The 12891-nt window shown below is 52.9% G+C and overlaps 5 protein-coding genes across 5 annotated transcripts; 2 read left to right on the plus strand and 3 right to left on the minus strand.

The window, feature by feature from the left end:
• Positions 1-103: 103 nt before the first annotated feature.
• On the minus strand, positions 104-2090 carry CKM354_000092200 (uncharacterized protein; the record flags this gene model as incomplete). Its single annotated transcript, XM_044796029.1, has 7 exons — positions 104-620; positions 682-1026; positions 1082-1392; positions 1457-1527; positions 1582-1649; positions 1713-1839; positions 1907-2090. The coding sequence occupies 7 exons, from the start codon at positions 2088-2090 to the stop codon at positions 104-106; spliced, it is 1623 nt and encodes a 540-aa protein (XP_044651964.1).
• A 375-nt stretch (positions 2091-2465) lies between these two features.
• CKM354_000092300 (uncharacterized protein) lies at positions 2466-4409 on the plus strand (the record flags this gene model as incomplete). Its single annotated transcript, XM_044796030.1, has 5 exons — positions 2466-2817; positions 2880-3143; positions 3196-3235; positions 3297-4006; positions 4063-4409. 5 exons carry the CDS (start codon positions 2466-2468, stop codon positions 4407-4409), a joined length of 1713 nt encoding a protein of 570 aa, XP_044651965.1.
• A 167-nt stretch (positions 4410-4576) lies between these two features.
• On the minus strand, positions 4577-6662 carry CKM354_000092400 (uncharacterized protein; the record flags this gene model as incomplete). Its single annotated transcript, XM_044796031.1, has 3 exons — positions 4577-5963; positions 6053-6365; positions 6650-6662. 3 exons carry the CDS (start codon positions 6660-6662, stop codon positions 4577-4579), a joined length of 1713 nt encoding a protein of 570 aa, XP_044651966.1.
• Positions 6663-7392: 730 nt separating this feature from the next.
• On the plus strand, positions 7393-10357 carry CKM354_000092500 (formin-binding protein HOF1; the record flags this gene model as incomplete). The annotated part of the gene is made up of 3 exons (XM_044796032.1): positions 7393-7438; positions 7497-10148; positions 10197-10357. 3 exons carry the CDS (start codon positions 7393-7395, stop codon positions 10355-10357), a joined length of 2859 nt encoding a protein of 952 aa, XP_044651967.1.
• Positions 10358-11044: 687 nt separating this feature from the next.
• CKM354_000092600 (uncharacterized protein) lies at positions 11045-12579 on the minus strand (the record flags this gene model as incomplete). Its single annotated transcript, XM_044796033.1, has 2 exons — positions 11045-11310; positions 11373-12579. 2 exons carry the CDS (start codon positions 12577-12579, stop codon positions 11045-11047), a joined length of 1473 nt encoding a protein of 490 aa, XP_044651968.1.
• Between the last annotated feature and the right edge of the window lie 312 nt (positions 12580-12891).

The raw sequence follows: 12891 nt of genomic DNA on the forward strand, positions 1-12891 counted from the left end.
CATAGCTATCAGGCGAACGCAGCGCCTTGACCGACGCCACACTGACACCTGCATGTGGGACAAAAAACTGATTGGAGACCTTGAGCGATATTCATGCACATCTTTACAGCCGAGCCAAAACACTGTGTGCCGCTGCGCCCTCAACGCCGGGAAGCTTGACGACTTCCAAGCACATACCGACAATGTCCCTCGTATCCCGAGGATCAATAACTCCGTCATCATGCAGCGCAGAGCTCGTCCTATACGGATCACAGTCTCTCAGCACAGTCTGCTTCAAGACTTCCGTTCGCTTTGTCACAGCTTCTTGATCGAGCACTTTGCCCTTCGACTTGGCACTGTTCGCCTCGATGTTTTGCATCACTCCAGCGAGTTGATCTGGACCCATTACGCTGCATCGACCAGTCGGCCAAGTGAACATGAAGCGTGGCTTGTAGCTTCGCCCGCACATGGCATAATTGCCTGCTCCGTAAGAGGCGCCTAGTATAACGGAGATGTGGGGGACTTTGGAACAGCTCACGGCTGAGACCATTTGTGCTCCTTTCTTGATAATGGCTGAATGTTCGGCTTTGGTTCCGACCATAAATCCAGTGACGTTGTGCAGGAAGAGTATTGGCAGGTTTCTGCAACAAAGTCAGCTTCGAACGAACTTCAATCTATCCTGGGAACTGGAACTGCACGTACGACTGATTGCACAGCCGAATGAATTGTGCGCCTTTGGAAGCCTCGTCTCCATTGATGACAGGAATTCTGTTGGCTATGATTCCAACATTGTGGCCCATTATCTGCGCATAAGCGGTGATGAGATTCGAGCCAAAGCTCGGCTTGAACATGGATATTCGCGAATCATCGACAATTCTGATCAGTACCTCCGTCATATCGAATGGTTTGCGGATGTCTGGATCTACCAGAGACAACAGTTCTTCTGGAGAATATCGTGGAGGCAAAGGCGCGTCGATTGCCGTGAAATCCGGCGAAGGCTCCGGCAACGTGAGCATCCACTCTCGAGCTTTTCGTATGGCATCGAACCTGGCAGAAGAAGTGTCAGCTTCTGTGCGACGCAGTAATTCGACGACAAACTCACTCATCAACAGCGATCTGATCCGCGAGTCCAGTAAGCTTTGCATGCGTTTCCGCCCCACCTAGAGTTTCAGCATCTACGATCTCGCCTGTGGCCATTTTGACGAGCGGAGGACCACCCAGAAAGACTTGTGCTTGGCCCTTGACGAATATAGTGTAGTCTGACATGGCAGGTTGGTAAGCACCGCCCGCAGTTGATGATCCAAAGACAATAGCACAAGACTGTTGCCCATTCTGGCTTCGTTGAGAGAGGTCGCGAAATAGCTGGCCACCCTTGTGGAAGATGTCGAATTGATGAGGAAGAAATACTCCTGCCTGCGGTCATTGTTGATCAGTCTTTCCGCTTTCTGGCCATTGTGCCGCAAATTGATTGACCTACAGATTGCACGAGTGCCACGATAGGCAAGTTGTTCTCATTCGCGATCTCAGTCACTCGATTCTGCTTCGGTACTATTACAAGCAGTCAGTCGTGTTTGGAAATTTCGCCGGTTCTAACAAGCTTACCAGTGAGTTTACTCCATGAGCCGCCATTCTGCGTCGGAATATGAGAGATTATGACAACAGGTCGCCCGCTGGGGAACAAAGGTCAGCCTGAGATCGAAGGGACTGATCATCAACCGTAGTCTGGAGCATACCAAACACTGCCAATGCCAGAGATGATATTGCCACATGGCGGAATATCTTCTTGATCCCATCCAGCAAAAGGACAGAGTTCCAAGAAAGGCGAATCAGGATCTAGGAGAAGCGCTATTCGGTCTCTAGCTATCGTCAAGTCTAAGTCAGTTCGCGCTCGATTGTGAGAATCCACTTTGCGACGTGTGGGACCCACCAAGAAGCTGCCCTCTTTGTTGATGTCTGAGGAGATACTGTTCTCCTCCCTCTGCGACAGAGTCGATCGATGCTCTCTCAAACTTCAAAAGCAGATCCTCCCATGCTGCACGATTCGCTTGAAATTGCGGCCCGCCTAGATTTACTTCTGAGGAGATAACAGGATACGAATTTGTTGAGGCCATGGAGACGGTATTGCTGCGAAACAGTTAGAACGTCGTCTACATCACAGTATGCCTACCTCTGCAGAGGCATAATGCTGGCATGGCATGAGGACGAACCGTGTTCTAGGCAGGGTTCACGAAAGTGGGGACGGACACGGCTCGCACGGGCCACTCACATGGCCGGCACGGTGAGTCCTGCAGGCAGGCACAGCAACGATTCGTGGTGAGTGGTCAGTTTCACGCCCGCTGGCCTACAGCAGTGGAGGTGCCGGCTAGAGCAGTCGTTCGAGGGAACTAGTCGACATGTTGGCTGGCCTCCTCCGAAGAATCCGTTGCTACAACAATTAGTTATCCTTGTGCTGGCCCTTTCGAGCGTTGCAAAGTGTTCATCGAACTATGGCACCCGAACTATCCGTACTGCATGGCTCGACTGATCAATCGCTCTGGACCATCACACTCGGATCGCTCATCGATGTTCAAGCTCGAGCACATGGTCATCGTACAGCGCTGGTTGTGCCTTGGCAGAACGTCCGACGATCATACAAGAACCTTGCCACTCGCAGCAAAATAATTGCAAAAGCTTTGCTTCAATCCGGGCTTCAATATGGCGACTGCATTGGTATCATGGCCGGTAATTGTTCAGAATACATCGAAGTCTTCCTTGGCGCAGCACGGATAGGCGTCACGTCAGTTGTGCTCAACAGCAATTATACGCCGACAGAGCTACACTATGCAGTCTCGTTTAGTGGTCAGTCAATCGCAATTGAAGCTTGTGCAAGACATCTTCATATCTGACTTGAAAGTGACTAGACATCAAGCAGCTCTTCATTGCACGTTTTCCAGGACCCAAGCTAAATTTCACGGCACACATTGAACGTGTTTCTTCAACCAACAGGAGCGTACAAATTGTTGTCTTCGATGATGATGAGCATGCCCAGCGCAAAGACCTGACTGTGGAGCATTTCAAAGCATTCTACGCAAAGGGGCAGTCCTCCAGCACCAGTGACACGAAGCTACTGCAAACGGAAGCACTTGTTTGTCCCGCGGATACCTTGAATCTGCAATTCACATCAGGTATGTATTATTACCCATCATGAAACGATGGAGGTGTATTGAGAATCGCAAGGAACTACTGGCGCCCCAAAAGCTGCCATGCTCTCGCACATGTACGTTGCCGAATTTTGAGGCCACTTCCCTGTTTCTACTTGGAATTGACAACAAAATCAGAAACCTGATCAACAACGCTCACCTCCTGGGCGACCGCATCGGCTTGACAGAAACCGACATCATCTGTTGCCCGCCACCACTCTTCCACTGCTTCGGCCTCGTAATGGGGTTCCTCTGCGCTTTCACCCGCGGGAGCAGCATCGTCTACCCATCCCAGCAATTCGACGCAGCCCTAGTGCTAAAAGCCATCGAAGCCGAACGCTGTACCTTTCTGCATGGCGTCCCTACGATGTTCACTGCACAGTTAGACGAAAATGCCAAACGCTATTACGATCTCGGGTCCCTGAAAACAGCATTGGCAGCAGGTTCTCAAGTCCCGCAAAAGCTAGTCAATCGTTTAGAAAAAGAGATGGGGATTTCAAGAGTATTGATCGCGTATGGAATGACGGAGACTTCTCCTGTTACGTTTTGTGCGAGGTCAGATGATACGGTTGAGCAAAGGCTGAGTACAGTGGGAACTTTACTTCCTCATACTGGGGTGAAAGTCGTTGATGTTGACGGGAGAGTTGTACCTCGAGGGGTCGCTGGAGAGATTTGCACGAGCGGCTATGCGCTGCAGAAAGGCTACTTGAAAGATGTCCGAAAGACGGACGAGGTCATGGAAATCGGCCCGAGTGGTACACGATGGATGCACACAGGCGATCAAGGAATTTTGGATGGAGACGGATATCTGAGAATAACAGGGAGGATCAAAGATTTGATCATCAGAGGTGAAGTCTGGCTCTTCCAAACATATATCAGAATAAATTCGCTAACTCATGCCCAGGTGGCGAGAATATCGTTCCCGCAGAAATCGAAGAACGTCTCCTCGCCAATCCTAGCATAGTAGAAGCAGCAGTCGTCGGAGTGCCTCATGAAAAATATGGGGAAGCCGTGGCTTGCTTCTTACGGCAAGCAGAGCAGACACCACGACCAACAGTAGCAGAACTTGCAGCCTGGGTTCGTGAGACACTAGGGAGACATAAGACCCCTGAGCACGTGTGGTGGGTAGGCGACGCGAGTGTTGGCGACGACTTTCCAAAGACTGCCAGTGGGAAGCATCAGAAACACATCCTGCGCAAGATTGGAACAGAGATTGTCAAGGCAAAGTCACCTATGCGGCCGAGACTGTAGCTTTCGATGAATTCAAGCTTGATGAAATGTGCAATCGATCACAGAGCATTGGATCAATCATCATCATACATTGCGTTGCAATCCCACGTCTTGTGAGACTCAAAGTCGTGCTGGATGGGAAGAGGGTCGATAGTTCAAGTGGAAGATGATATTCAGACAGTCTCAGTCTACAACCGTGGCTTCGTCTTCGCCTTCGAAAACGTGTACGCATCCCAGTCGACATCTTTTACGCCCTTCTGGAATTTCGCCAGCCCATGAGCAGATTCGCTCTTGTGGCCCATCATTTCCGTGAAAATGTCCTTCACCCCTCGGGCCTGTACCTCATCTCCCGCATGTTTCCATCCCAGCCTCACGAGCTCTTTCGTCAGAGTTGAAGCCTTTGGCGCACATGCCTGCAACCGACGCAGGTACTCATCGATTGCCGAGCTAGGCTGCTCGTTTGCTGGTATGATTTCTGCGATTTTGCCAAGCTGCAGGAGCTCTTGCGCAAGGACTGAGCGAGCAGAAAGCATGACCTCGCGGGAGAAAGATATGCCCAGCTCCCGAATTACATAATTGGAAATAGTAGCAGCAGCCAGACCGAGTCGGACTTCGCTGAGTCTAAGACTGGCGTTCGCAGTCATCAAGCGTATATCGCAGACCAATGCCAGCCCTACACCGCCGCCAAATGCAGGACCTTGGACGCAAGCGATTGTGACTTGTGGTGCGTTGTCAATAGCTTCGAAGAGACGCACTAGTCGATCATACTGTGCATCCGAGGCAGCAGGGCCCTCTTGCGCAACTGGCGAGTTATCACGACTCAGGTCCATTCCAGTGCAGAAGTATTTGCCATTGGCTGTGATGACGATGCGAGTGATTGAGCGATCGGTAGCTGCACCCTCGAATACTTGCGTGAGACGTGAGATCATCGAAGCAGTCAAAACATTGCCGTTGCGCGGTCTATTCAACACCAATTTCAGATTCGGACCTTGCCTGTACAGCTCGAGGTCTCCAGAACCAGGCTGTAGTGTCCAAGGCAGAGCAGATTTCGCAGTTATTACTGCTGCACCAGGACGTTGCTTGGCAGTCTGCGCTTTGCTATAGAGAGCTGCTCCCGCTCGACTGGAATTCGGGATGCCGAGTTGCTCGGTGATCCACACGCCAGTGTCGACCAGCTTGGGCAAATTGACACCGGTCGATATGCCTGCCCGCTCCAGAGTGTACACGAGATCCTCCGTTGCTAGATTGCCTTTGGCGCCGGGCGCATATGGGCAACCTCCCAGCCCGCCAACACTACTGTCGAAGACACGCATTCCACAGTTGTAGCCAGCCCACATGTTCGCAATGGCTTGGCCGTATGTATCATGAAAATGACCTGCGAGCTTCTCAATCGGAATGCCAGCATTGACCAGATAGTCGATGAGGGCTTTCGTTTCCTTTGGCACTCCCACACCGATGGTGTCGCCCAAGCTGATCTCCTGGCAGCCCACGTCGAGCAGTTGGCGCACGCAATTGAGGACTGCAGCGTGAGGCGTCGTACCATCGAATGGACAAGCGAATATGCATGAGATGTATCTGATTTCCGGTCAGCGCTTTCAGTTCAGTGCATATCATGTGGCAGCGTGACAAGCTTCGATCAAACAATCGAATTGTCGTCAACTCACCCGCGAACGTCCAGTCCATTGGCGCGAGCCTTCTCTGCGACCTCTCGAGCGCGGAGCAACCCTTCCTGCACGCTGCATCTGATATTGGCTCTACTGAAGCCTTCTGAGGCGCTGACAAAGACGGCAATCTCTTTCACATTGTGACGCAGCGCCACGTCCAACCCTTTGAGATTCGGGATCAGGACGGGTGTGCGAAGGTGAGGGCTGGACAGGAGCTTTTGAACGCCTGCATTGGCCAGTATGGTTTCGCAGTCGGCGAGCTGGGGCACTGCTCGAGGGCTCACCACCGAAGTGACCTCGATCTGCTGTAGACCTGCATCGTGGAGCCTTTCAATCAGTGCCAACTTGGTGCTTGACAGTATGGAAGGCTTGACATTTTGCAAGCCATCTCGAGGTCCGACTTCGACGATGCGTACGCTCGCCATCTGGTCATGTCATCGAATCGATAGCAGGGAGCGAGACTTGTGCGCAGGACGCAGCCTGTTGCCCGCAGTCGACGTCGGCGTGCATCGTTCCTACATCCGGCAGTCCTGTACATGATGGCCGGGTGGGGGAACGGTGTTGCACGGCTTCAAGCCGGGTCTTGGAAGGACGGACCGGCCAAGCTCATCCAGGTCGGCAAGTACTGAGTGAATTTGCTCGGACACGGAGGAGCCGCTTTCGAGACACGGCGAGCACGCGCGACAGAAGCCCTCTAGCCTGCTCGAGTAGCGTGCATTCGAGTCGGCGCCACAGGCGGTCAGGCTTGCTGACAGGCGGACGTCTCGGAGGGACCGGACCTGGCGACAGAGACGCTCATGGTCCTGCCGTCGCCGACAGCCAATACGCCCACTGACGGCGGTGACAGTCTTGTATTGTGATCCTTCTCCAGCCGCCGGCTCAAAGCCAGCGAGATGATGAAAGGTGTTTGGTCGGTGGGCCATCAAAAATTGCGCCCGCTGAGCCCCCGAAGGAGATCAGATCCAGTCAGTCGCCGCGCTGTGCAATGCAGGACCTTCTGAATGGCTCTGCTATTCATGTGCAGCAGATGCCCGAACAAGGTAAGTATGAAGAAAGGAAGAAGATTGGATCGCGAGGCAGAAGGGAATTTATGGTGCGAATTGAATAGCGCGGTGCGGGTATAAGTCAGCAGCCGCGCGCGCGCAGTTGCCCTGGACGACGACATCAACACGATGGCGGGCAGCCGCGCTTACTTCGAGGGTTCACATCGCGAGGCCGCTGGATCACGACGTTGCAAACGCACTTACTTCGCTACAATTGCGGTTCAACGCGACTGATATTTGCATCAGTATCATTCACCCATATCCTCAGTCGCTGCAGCATCACACATTTCCAGAGCCATGCCTGGCCGGGCGGGCTCCGACGGGCCGACCGTCTCATTGTCGTGTATGCCAGATTCCAGAACGACAGACACAGTGAGATTCGATACTAACATCGATTCCAGTCGCGAACAATTTCTGGGGCAAGGAAGACGCCGGCGTCGACCCTCTCCTCCAGCGCATGCACAATGCCAAAGTCACCAGCGACGAACTGAAGGCCTTCTACACCGCTCGATCCGCCATCGAAGATGAATACGCCAAGAAGCTCCTCAATCTGGCGAGGAAGCCACTGGGTTCGGTCGAGACGGGCACACTACGAATGTCGTTAGATGTGGTACGAGGAGAGACCGAGTCCATGGGGAAGGCACATCAGCACATCTCGCAGCAAATGAAGGGAGAGCTCGAAGAACCACTCGTTGCATTCAACGGAGGAATCAAGGAGCGAAGAAAGATCATCCAGACTGGTATCGAGAAGCTACTGAAGACGAAGAACCAGCAAACAGCACAAGTCAACAAGACGCGCGATCGCTTCGAGCAGGATTGCCTCAAGATCAAGGGCTACTTGGCCCAAGGGCACATGGTCATGGGTCAGGAGGAGCGTAAGAACAAGGCGAAGCTCGAGAAGACACAGGTCCAAATGTCATCCAACAGCACCGAGTACGAGCAGGCCGTCAAGATTCTGGAAGAGACCACTGGCCGCTGGAATCGCGAGTGGAAAGCAGCATGTGACAAGTTCCAGGATCTGGAGGAAGAGCGATTGGATTACTTCAAGAGCAGTTTGTGGTCATTCGCCAACATTACATCTACCGTGTGTGTGAGCGACGACCAGTCTTGCGAAAAAATCCGCCTTTCTCTCGAGGACTGCGAAGTGGAGAAGGACATTGTCAGCTTCATCAAGGACTTTGGCACTGGTCAGGAAATTCCAGATCCACCGAAGTACATCAACTTTTGCCGAGGCGACCTGGACGATGTGATATCGAATCACGATTCAGACGATGGCCATTATGCCGTGGCTCAATTCCAGCGCACGATGAATCCAACGTTCAGATCAGCATCACCACAACCGAGCACCTTCGAATCACATCACGATCCAGATTCGAGCTTGCGTGAGGAGATGGGAATTCCAAAAGCCCGCACGACTTCCGTGCAACTCGATGACTCTTTCACAGCGCAAGCACGAAGCTCGCATGGCAGCGCAGCGGCAATACCGCCACCACTCGCATCCAGCAATGTCTCATCGGTGGCATCGAACCCCTATGCAGACGCACCACAGATTCCGCATAACCCATATCCTGCAGATGGCATGACTCAATTCTGCCGACCTGGCATGGGACCTCCTTCGGAGCGCAGCACAATTCCATCACCAATGAGGCCTGGAAGTCGCGAGAGCCAGGGTGACCACAGTGATTACTCTGCTCCAACGTCGTTCTCTAGCATGGAACCACCCAGTGGTGCAGCATCGCCGACCAAGGGTTATAATTACAACGGATCTAATATTTCCGGTGTGTCCAGTATGTCTGGTGGCCCGCCAGAGGAAAAGTCCATCCAGAAGAAGAAGAGCGGTTTCTTTAATAGTCCATTCAAGCGAAGAGCCAGCACAAAACGCAAGGATGAACCTCAATCTGCAGCTCCTACGCCGACAAGTCGTAACACTTGGACTCCTGCGAACATGCGCAAGACTGAGAGTGCGAATAGCAGCCCAGCGAAGCCATTCGGACACAGCAGAACCAACACTTGGGCCAATAAACAGCCCTCAGTCAGTCCTGACCCAGACGTCGACCCTCGCGCAGACTACCAGCTTGGCATTGGCAACAACGTCTTCGATGTAGCTCATCCTAACAAGAAGCCGCCAGCTAGAAGCGCTACGGGTGGCGACCATGATCCGATCGCACAAGCTCTAGCAGAGCTGAAGGGCGTCACGAAACAAGCCTCTACACGACAATCTGCAGATCGACACTACGGCATGTCCACTCCAGCTCCTGGTACGGAGGCAGCAGATCGTACTGTTCCTGCGCCTTTTGCCAGCAAAGGAGCTCGCGCAACGCCTCCACCAGGCTACACTCCCGCAAGCACACTTGGTGCTCCTCCGCCAGCTCATACGAAGCGAGAGATGCAAAAGACCGCGGAACAGTACGGCACCCAGAAGCGTAACATGTTCAATGCAGCTCCTCCACGACCTGGCAGTAGCATGGGTCAAACAGCACGTGCACCATCTCCAGGTCCCATACCACGAAGTACGAGCCCTCGACCATTCCATAACAATGATCAGCGAACACAGCAGCCATACCGCGCCGCATCACCAAACCCTTACGGAGCACCTCGAGCAGCATCGCCAAATCCTTACGGAGCGCCTCGGGCAGCATCTCCAAACCCTTACGGCGGCCCGGCACCTGCAGCAGCCAGACCCCGAGCACAATCGAATAGTCCAGTCAAGCCTCAGTACGCCGAAAATTCGGGTCAATTCGCAAGAGGTGGCTCTCCAGGATACCAGGTTCCTCCTCGCGCTACATCTCCAAATCCAGCATACAGTCGACCCGGAACCAGTGCAGGACGACCAGGTAGTAGCCGAAGCAATGATCCGTACGGTGGCGGAGCCATGGTTCTTGCTCCTGCCGGTCAAGACCCTGGCTATGGCTCTCAACGTGGCGGTCGGCCTCAAAGCCAATACTACCCTGATCAGAGCGGTGGAGCTAATCAAGTTTCATCTCGCGTCCGAAGTCAGAGCCAGGGGACGCAGAGACAGGTCACAAAAGATGGAAGGCCAATTATGCATTATTGTAAGTTTGACGCCTGTCTTTTTTGACCTATTACTGACCAATTTTTAGCGCGAGCAATGTACATGTACCAAGCCGCCATTCCCGAGGAGCTCTCCTTTGCCAAAGGAGATATTCTAGCCGTAACGAGGCACCAGGACGACGGATGGTGGGAGGCGGAAGTTAATGGACGACTGGGCTTGGTCCCAAGTAATTATTTGAAGAACGTCTAGGAGCGGGACGATAATATTGCACTGCAGCGGATGAAGAGTAAAAGGGCTGGTGGTGGTGCTGGCCCCAGCAACTGGAAGAAAGAGAATATTCGACCCGGCACAAGTCGGGAATCGCCTCGGGAGGAGAGGTGGAGAGGTGATGATTATGAGGTTGGAATGCTTTTGTGATGACTTTGCAACGTTTTAGTGGGGGCTTTCTTTCCGGCTGGATGATTGATGCGCGTGTTTCTGTCTTTTTCGTTTTGGGCGTCGACAGACGCCTACAGTGTGTGCACAGACAGCTTCGGTCGCTCGCTTTGCTGTACGTACAGAGATGATTGATTCCGCTTAGTGCGATGTTTGGGAAAGCAAAGGGCATATACGAATGTACAGCGAAACGATTCACTTCTTATTAATGGCCCGTCTTTTCTCACCTTGGCCCGTTCCGAAGAGAGTTTGATGCAGCTAAGTAAAGGATAAGATCAATCGCGGAAGTTCATTCTGGGTATCTAGGTTGCTGTGTTGCCATATAGACGTAACCGCTTTCATTGTCCTGTCGTGCCTGTTCCTTGCCTTTGATTATACAGTCTGAAGCTGCTCAGAAATCTTGTAAAAGTTGCGCTCTTCTCATACGCTGTTCGTCCCCAGTGGCTAGGAGGTGAGTGCGACTTCGCCGCATGTTGTCGCAATGACTAAGTCGCGTCCATCTCAATCCTTCTTCTTCTCACTTCCCATATCGGATTCTGTTCTTGGTAACGGAACTTGTGCGGGATCAGGCTGGTTGAGTGTCTCTTCAAGCTTGGCCTCAGCGGCAGCGGCAGCAGCTTTCTCGTCCTCTTCGCTGTCCGAAGACTCGGAGATTTCGATATCGCCTTCCCCGTCTTGCTCGAGAATCTGGCTGCTGTTGGCCGATTCGTTTGCCAAGCGCACTTCTTTGCCGCGTTTGTGGCAATACCAGAATACGAACATTAGAACTGAACAAAGTATGTTAGTTGGTGCTCTCATGAAATCAAAGCTGGGTTCATTAGTGACTTACTGAATACTGCGAGCGAAAGGACCACATTCGTCGTTGACGCTAAGAATGGGAAGCGCGTGGTGAGAAAGTTGACGGTGTTTCGAAGCATTGTCGCCACAACTCCTTCTTTGCTCATCAGTTTCTTAAGTCCGGGTACTGTGCGTTTCTTCTTTTCTTGTGGCTTGCTCGATGCGGGTGTCGATGAGCCTTCAGCCGCTTGCTTAGCTTTCATGTCCGCGCCGGGCTTTTCGCTCGCAGCTGCCATGATCTCTGGGGCGAGCGAGGTGCCGATCTTGGCCGGCAGGCTCTTAACGAGTGTTTGGACGAAAGGTGGCATGGTTTTGAATTGCTTTTCGAGAGTCGGACCAGCGTCTCGCATCAGCTTGTCCATATCATCGTATGCTGTGGGCACGCCGTTGATGGTATCTTTGAGGACCTGGGCGAAACGGTCGTAGATCTTCTGCGTCTCTTGATTGAAGGCGAAGACGCGATTGTTGATTGCGGACATGTTTAGGTTGTCGAGCAGGACTGAGACCTCCTTCTCTTGCTTCTCTTTCGTCTTCTCCTCGTTGATAGTACCATCTTCGTTGTAGACCGGCTCGGGCTTCGCGTCCTTGTCTTTAGAAGGCCATGTCCATGACTCAGGCCAGCTTGGGAGTGAGTTCGAGAGCACAAGATTCGATGCATACTCGCCCCATGTTCGCTGATTGCTGTCTTCTGTCTTTGTCTCTTGCTCGGCTGGTTTGGCACTGCTCGGAGCGTCTTCTTTCTTCGCAGGTTGAAGTTTGGCGGGGAGATATGATGCCCAAGTCTTCTTCTCTTGTGCGCTGGCTGCTCCCTTCTCGTCGTCGAGCTTCACTGCCGAGTTCCAGCCTCGCGTTGCTTCTTCTGCCTCCTCTTGACTTGGTAGTTCGAAGCTCTTTCGGTTCGACTTCTCTTTCGGCGCGTCGCGCGACTTGGGCTGGGTCTCGGGTACAACTACATCCCCTCCTGCTGCCTTGGCCTCTGCCGGCGACGCATCCTTAACTTCGCCTTCGTCCGTGACTTTGGCGACATCGGCGGGTCGAGGAGGGAGATCTGGTTTCGGGCCTTCGTCTTGCGATAGATGACGTTCCAGGAACTTTTCGTCTTCGTCTTTGAGCACTGGCTGAGTAGGATTCGTCTTTTTGAGTTCTTCCCGGTTCTTCTTCGCCCTAGCAAAGGACGGCAGCGTGAAATAGGAGGACATGATGCGAATTGTAGGAGTCGTGGGAGAAAGAGTGAACAGAACGTTACTGCCTACCTGTTGCAACTTTTAGAGCACCGCCACTATCAGCGTACAACCCACTTCCGCAGCTCACCAGAGCTCTAGATGTGCTGGGTGGCACACCTCGGAGTCAAGCATACGTCACTGGCGTCTGTGAAGTTGGTGCGATGCAGCCAGGATGTGGAAGGCGGCGGTCCAAGATTCGCAGGGCTTGGCATTCCAGCAGACTTCACCTCGCCTTGCCCATTGCTCTCCTGCCATCAATGACACGACGAAGATTGCCTCTGCCTCCCT

The sequence above is a fragment of the Cercospora kikuchii genome, assembly GCF_019650295.1.
Source record: "Cercospora kikuchii DNA, contig_00001, whole genome shotgun sequence".
Classification (NCBI taxonomy): Eukaryota; Fungi; Ascomycota; class Dothideomycetes; order Mycosphaerellales; family Mycosphaerellaceae; genus Cercospora; species Cercospora kikuchii.